The sequence below is a fragment of the Hipposideros armiger genome, unplaced genomic scaffold, assembly GCF_001890085.2.
Source record: "Hipposideros armiger isolate ML-2016 unplaced genomic scaffold, ASM189008v1 scaffold_303, whole genome shotgun sequence".
In the NCBI taxonomy this organism is placed as follows: Eukaryota; Metazoa; Chordata; class Mammalia; order Chiroptera; family Hipposideridae; genus Hipposideros; species Hipposideros armiger.
In genome coordinates, this window is record NW_017731653.1 from 2,010,533 (window position 1) to 2,018,084 (window position 7,552).

The window sequence follows — 7,552 nt, forward strand, 5'->3', positions numbered from 1 at the left end:
CCTCCCCCTTTAACCCCCCTCACCCCCACACCCCAATCAGATCACTGGGCTAGTTCTCTCAATCTGTGATATTCTGGAAGTCTCAGGCCTCGGGGTTCCCCATGGGAATGGAGAGATTTTCCCCTTCCCTGCTGGGCTCCTAGGGAACTCGGTTGTCCTGATGGGCGGAATGGTTTGTACAGAAGAGTAGAGCCGCGATCTGGGAGCTGAACGAGGACGACCGCGGCTGCGCTTCCCTTAACAGCACTCACTGCACTGCCACGCGTGGAATCCATTTTTCCTAGATGCTGTGTGCTCTGCCATCCACCCCGCGCGGGTCTCACCCACGTCCCAGAAAGGCGGGCACGGCGGACTGGCCTGGGGACTATTAGCTGTTGTGTGGATGCAACCATCTCTCGAGCTCTGCGTGGGTCTGCCCGCCCCGACCCCCACCTCCCAGTCATAATGGGGACGGTTGGTGGCTGGGAGGCTGGCAGAGAAGCCTGGCTCTCTTTGGAAGGAGATGGAGCTGAGGCAGATGCTGGAGAAAGAGGAGCCGGGAAACTTTTGTTTCCGGGGATAATACTAGAACCTTCCGCAAATGATTCGGATTCACCGTCTGAGTTCTTCAGCATCTGCCTGGGAGGGGACCGGCAGGCAGGACTGCGTTGCTTCTTTTTCTCCCGCCCCAGTATTGCCTGTGCGGATCCATCAGTTACTCCTCGTGGCCTATGCGGCCTGAGGAAGGGAGCAGAAGAGGGTATCCCGTCCATACCCTGCCTCCAGAATGCTATCCCCGGTTCTGTCAGATACACTCCCTAGAAGACTTTAGTTGTTCATATCTGTACCTAATAGTGGCTTCTGGCAAAGCTGAATGTGGGGACTACCTCCTTCTGCAGCCCCAACTCACTTCCTCAAGGAGTTGGGGTCAAATGTGCTGTTAGGCTCTTAGGCTCTTCAAACAAAATAATCTCAGGTCCTTCTGTTCTCTCTTGTGATTACGATGGCCTTAACGTTTCCTCAGCTTAACTAAAGTTTGGACAGGCTTCTTCCCAACTCTAGCCCCTGACCTCCATTTTCATAGAGCATTTACTTTAGAAAATTTTGTTGTAAACCCTTTCTTTTTCCCTTTGAGATATAAATCTTCTCCCAGTCTCATTCCAGTTTTACAACCCAGGAAAGGACCTGAGAAGCCTGTCTCTAAAATGTAAACATCAGAGAAGATAGCGGCCCTCTCTCCCAGTTTCTGTAGAAGGGTGGGGACTTCAGCGGTTGGGACTTCAGCGGTGGGGGCAGGGAGGTCCTAGCTCCAGGTTGTAAAACTACCTCCAGTCATGAAGATACCAGAAAGTTTACTTTTCCTTTGGGTAAGGCCAATTACCAAACACAGAGTCTAAGATTTCCCCCATCCCAGCTCCTAAAAACTCACAGCCCTCTGTTCCCATTAGTGAGGTGTCCTGGTTTCATCTGTACTCTATGTTCTCGCCCCTATTGCTGGCAATAGTATCGTAAAATCAACCTCTGTCAGTTCATTGAGTCTGGTGTGATTTTTTTCTTAACACTCATGGTTATAATTTCCCTTAAATTCCTCTCTTTTGGACTTTGCTATCTTGCAACTTATTAGGCAGCCAAGTAATACATTACTGGAAGTGTGCGTGTGCGTGCGTGTGAGTGTGTGTGTGCACGCGTGCGTGTGCGTGTGCTGTGAGTATGTGTGTGTGTGTGTGTGTGTGTGTGTGTGTGTGTGTGTGTGTGTACTCTGCCACTCTACTAAAATTTTCTTGGGGGAGGAATGTGTCTAAGATGNTTCCCTGATTCCCCAACACTTTTCCCTTCCCCCAATTCCCCAATAAAATCTTTAAAACAAAAAGGAAAAGTTTCAATTCTGACTGTCTTTGAAAAAAATCATTGTCCCTGATGCCATCTTCTCTGTGGCCCTAGGGCATAGGTGGTATAAACTACAGGAGGCCAATTTTCACTTAGTTTAAACAATATATTTTAAGCCAAAATGCTCAAAAGTATAAGGGATGCCTCCAAAAGAGTTAATACTCAAAACTCACATCAAGAGGAAAGACATTTGAGAGAGAGAGCGAGAGCGAGAACAAGAGAGAGCGAGAGAGAGCGAGAGAGAGCGAGAGAGAGCGAGAGAGAGCGAGAGAGAGAGAGAGAGAGAGAGAGAGAGAGAGAGAGAGACTCTTACTTCTTGAGCCTTTGCCCACAAAAGTCTGGCAGAGGTTGAGGGGTCTGGGTCTGCTGGGCCAGCAGCTCTCCTCTTCACTGTCCCATTGCACCTGAAACCAAGATCCCAGTAGAACTCAGTCAGAGCCAGCGGTGGGGAAAAGTGCAGGATGGCAGACAGCTGTAGGGGAAGGAGGCTGAGTGTACAGGAGAGACTTGGCCTCTTCTCCTTCAGTAGTGAGGAAGGCAGCTGCTGAAGTGCAGCTCTACTTTTAATGAGAGGTGACATACATGCCAAATGATATTGCAAATTATCACAGCTTCCCTTTGTGGCAAAGACTGGAGAGCTTTTCCAAGAGACCCTAGCACTTGATGGCAGTACTTTACACTCAGGAAAGAGGAGTCCTGAGTTTTTGAAAGTCCATGGGGTAGTTGGTGAATCCAGGGGATGTGTCCACCTGGACCCTACTCTACCCCTTCTAGACCATGCGCTAGTTACCCAGAATCCTGAATATGCTGCTCAAATGGCCCCAAGCCTGCTTCAGTGAACTGCACTGGTTTTACCTGGTGTCTGTCCTCTCTGTTAGTATGTGCACTCCTGGGCCTGAGTGATGACCAATGGATGGCTATTTGTGTGGGTAGGGTGTGTGAATCATTTGGATATGCAGGCTGGGGTGTTGACACATGTGTGTGAAGTCCCTGATGGTGCGGGGGAAGAGAAGGGGACAGGTTAGGGGCTGGGGAGTGGCTCTGCCCATACTGCCATGTTCTAGCACAGAAGTCCTAAGAGCCTCAGAAGTCTAGATTTAAACCTAAACTTCCAGGCCTCTGTGGTTACATATTGGTCAAGGTAGAAGAGAAGAGATTTATTCAATAGTGTTTAGCTTAGTGTATAACTGACCTTTACTCTTGTGTGGTTCCCACAGATGATGGGACAGGAGTGCCTGATAAGAAACCTCAAGATCAGATCAGATAAGGAATTAGAAAAGCAGTCTTAGAAACCGGGATGTTCTTAAGAAACCAGGCCTATTTCCTTTTTTCCTTCTACATTAACTCACTCCCACAGGTTTCTGAATGTAATTCGAGAATCGGTGTGTCTGGAGAGGACAGCAAGCCTGGATTCCCTTTACCCAAGCAAGAATCTAGAGCCTTTCTTTGTCAACCTCTCCCTCGCCTCTAACCCACTCACCTCCTCTAAGTCAAAATTGTCCCACAGCAGCTGGGTTAGAGATCGGTGCAGTCCTGGTCTCTGTTGGCTCTCCTTGCATTTCTGCTGGAAGATGGACAGGTCCAATGATTTAACTTTTCTACCCATGGGATTCTTCGGAAACAGACTCTTTCTTGCTTTGCTCTTCCTTTTCCAAAAAGTCTCATCCTTGGCTGAATGGGCTTCCCTATTGGTGGCCTGTAGACTCCACAGCTCTCTCTTTACCTGTGCAGAGTCTGTGCTCCACTGTAGATCTGCTCTAGGCAGAGAATGTGTGCAACAGGGCGTCTTGGGGTTACAATGCAGAGTTTGTGATGGTGCTTGCGCTGTGGACACCCCCTGCTGTGTTTCCTCTTTAGGGCAGAAGACACATGGGCACATGGAAGAAGAAGTGGGCAGCTTTGTACTGTTGATGGGAGGCACAGCATCTTCCTGTGAGCCTGGCCCAAACTCAGGGTCTTGCTGGAGAACCATCTTCTCTCCTCTCACTCTGTCCATCACTTCCCACACCACTTGGTCCAAACTGTTCCTTTTGGGGTCATTGTGTGGTGATGATAGCCGATCTCGGGGGCATGTATACAGGCACATTTTGGAGATGGCTTTCCGGAGGCGTTCTCTGGGTGAGTGAGGTTCTGGCTCTGGGGCCAGAATCTTGATGGATGGCACATCAGTCGGGTTGTAATTCCAGAGCATGTGGGATGGTGTGAACTTTTGAACAGGTGTCTTAGACACATAGGAGTAGAGACAGAAGAAGGCATCAGCAGTGACAGCCAGTGTTTGCACCTGCTTAAACCTGCCTGGGTATAAGGGTTGAAGATGGTGAGTCTGGGGGGTCATCAGCAAATTATTTATTTAATTGCTCCCTTTCAATAGCCTTTCTAAAGCTTACAATTCAGGAAGAAAGTGCCCATTTTGCCACTAGTCTTTCTCCCATTTAGATTTCTGACACCCAGGATCCCCTTTCTTGACTTCTTGACTTCCCATCGCAGGGAGTTCAAAAATCAGTTTTATACAGGATGAGAAATTTCTCTATCTCGATTTAGCATGTCCTTTTTGATATCAGTATTTTTTGAACAATGTCCTGTATCACTGTGTTTGCTTTAGATGACAAACATGATAAAAATAGCAAAACCAACATTATTTTCTTAGATAGTAACAAAATTTTAGGGTTATAGAAAACTTCATGATAGCGACACATTTGAGGGATAGCAATGACTCACTAAGCAGTGGATGGGGGTAGAGAAATTTAGATGGACGCTATCATTTCTACTAGACCTTTGCTTCTCAAAATGTAGTCAGTAAGTACTCCAATAGTATCAGCATTGCTTGGTGCAGAATCTCAGACTATATCCCAAGAATTTTAACAATATCCTTTGGTAATTCATGTGCACATCCATGTTTGAAAGGCACTGTGATAAACCATATATCCATTAAACTGTAAGCTTCCTGAAGGCAAGAATCCTGTTCCTCTTGTCTAATTGCTGTGCTAACAGAATTTAACACCTAATTATGTACCTGGCACATACAACAACTTCAATAAATAATCCTCAAACTTTAGGGTGATTAAGAATCATCAAAGGTGTNTCAGATCTGGTAAAAGAAACAAAAACAATAAAAAATAAAAATAAAAACCTTCTCCTTGGCCCTACCTTTTATAAATTGTGGTGAAAGTCAAATGGTTTAACTTTCAGCAACAGGGCACCAATAAAAGGGCTGTGAATATGAATTTCTTGAGCATGGTGCAAACGATGAGGAACGGTGAGGACCACCCTGTCCCAGGAACTTGGAAGAAGAGTAAGACTTCTTCTCTGGCAGTGACTAAACGATGGAGCAGGAGGGAAGAGAGCTGACAGCTGAGGACCAGATCCTTTTTTAACAGAAAAGGTACCCTTGTGCTAATTACAGAAAGGCACTCACCTTATGTAGATAAATCAGGGGGGAAAAAAGGAACTCCCTCTTAAAAGATGAAAACCCTTGAGATTTTGGATCATAAACTCAGTAGAGCTGGATATGAACCCCTACTTGCCTCTTTAAGTGGGTGTCTTTGAGCAATGTGAGGACTATACAAACTGGACACAGTGGCTGGCTGGCTGGGCGCTGCTACCACTTCCTACACTTGCCCACATCCCTCCTATGCCTGATAACCAGTCTCAACCAGGTGGGACTTGATACAGAGCTCCTGGGAGATTATTCATCTCTAGGAGATAATTATAGATCCTAGAAGAGGCTGAGTGGGGTTGTTTTTCAGAAGATCTGAGGGACTGCCCACCTATCTCTGCCTTTGATGGGGGTGAGTGAATTTTCGTCTTCCATATTTCTCACACAATCTTTAATCTTTGCAGTACTGAGCTGTTTTCATAGCTATTCCCTTCTTGTGACCTCTTAAAGGATGATAGAAGAATGGATTGAGAGAGATAGTTCATACCTTTGTGAAAAGTCAACTAAACAAACTCACAGAAAATTGGAAAGATTTGGCAACGACTGTGATACTCATCTCAGCCACAGACTGTCAGTGAAGAGATCTCTCATTCTTCCAGAGGCATAGAAGGAAAATCTACAAAATCACTTCATTTACCTGAGAGAAAGTGCATTTAATTTCCAAAGTTACTGTGTTTTATTGACTCTGATAAGCCATTGTTTGTAAGACTTAGAATTAAATTATTTTACATTCCACTAAGGATGAAAAAAAAATTAGACAATTAAATTGGCTGATGCTGACTTGTAAGACCTATTCTATTTGAGAGGTATTAAAATCTGGGGAAATGTGTGCCTTAGACTAAGTGAAATAATAGCATCTCTAACCACAGTCTCCCTTGCTGTAAAGACATCCCATCAATGTGGCAGAAAATGGAATCTGGTAACTTATTTGAACTGTGTAATTCCTAGACATACTTCTCTGGAATAACCATGTAGCTCCTGCACGAAGCCTGCTGTGCTGAACATCTTGGTATTTTCTTGTGCGAGCCTGACATCTGCTGGACAAATAACACTTGAGCAAAGCTTTGTACAGAAGTCCCCCCCAACATTCCCAGTTTGGCTTTCCATTGTTTCAGTAACCCACAGTTAATTGCAGTCCAAAAATACTAAAAGGAAAATTCAGGAAATAAATTCATAAATTTTAAATTGTATGCTATTCTGAGTAGTGTGATGAAATCTCTCCCCATCCTGCTCCCTCCCACCTGGGACGTGAATCATCCCTTTGTCCAGAGCCTCCACACTAGAAACACTCCTCTCCTGTAGTCACTTAGTAGCCTCCTCAGTGATCAGATTGCCTGTCAGGGTATCGTAGAGCTTGTCTTCAAGCAACCCTTATTGTACTTAGTACTGCCATATTCCCATAACTTTGATTACAGCATATTGTTATAATTGTTCTATTTTATTATTAGTTATTGTTGTTAATTTCTTACTATGCCTAATTTATAAATTAAACTTTTTCATAGGTATGTATTATAACAAAACAAAACAAAATATGGTATATATAGGGTTCAGTACTATCAGTGGTTTCAGGCATCCACTGGGGGTCTTGGAATGGGTCTCCCACAGATAAGGAGGAATACTGTGTATATATATAATTATGATTATTCTCCATTTCATTCCTCTATTTATTTATTTTTATCCTTAAAACTAAAGTTAAATAATTTCTGCAAGATCACTGAACTAGTGTGAAGTATGTCATTTGGCTCCATATTTTAAACTTTTCAACTACATATTGCTGCCTTCTGATATTTACCTCTTTTGTGAAAGACTAACTGTATACAGTCTACACCTGGAGATGAAGGTAATGGGTAAGAGAGAAATAAAAGTGTTAAGGGCTCTAAAACCACAGAGAATTAGAATTAAAAGAGCTAGAATCATAAAGATCTTTGTGATTCTGGACTAGTTACACTAAAGTTTTGAAGTATTAACCAAAAAACTATTGGGCTAGGAAGTGCAGTAAATAGTACTAAGACATGCAAAATGGATAGAACACTAAGCAAGATTTATTTACTTAATTCAAGAAAGGTTTTGGGCTGGCTGAGTGGCGTGTTGGTTAAGAGTTGGCTTGGGAAACCAGCTCTGAGCAGCAGGGCCCCGATTCGGATCCCACATGAGGGCCAGTGACGCTGCACCCTCTACAGCTAAGATGGTGAACAACAGCTCAACCTGGAGCTGGGCTGCTGTGAGTCGCCGGCGATGGTGTAGGCTGCA

The 7,552-nt window shown here is 44.6% G+C and overlaps 1 protein-coding gene across 1 annotated transcript in view; it reads right to left on the bottom strand.

Annotated features, from left to right (window-relative positions):
• Positions 1-694: 694 nt before the first annotated feature.
• The window catches only part of TESPA1 (thymocyte expressed, positive selection associated 1), a 53,329-nt gene continuing 46,471 nt past the window's right edge, over positions 695-7,552 (bottom strand). The window contains exons 7-9 of the mRNA XM_019659665.1: positions 3,347-4,217; positions 2,180-2,270; positions 695-717 (exon numbers count right to left, since the gene is read on the bottom strand). Coding sequence (XP_019515210.1) covers positions 695-717; positions 2,180-2,270; positions 3,347-4,217 — 985 coding nt within the window. The remainder of the gene's footprint in view (positions 718-2,179; positions 2,271-3,346; positions 4,218-7,552) is intronic.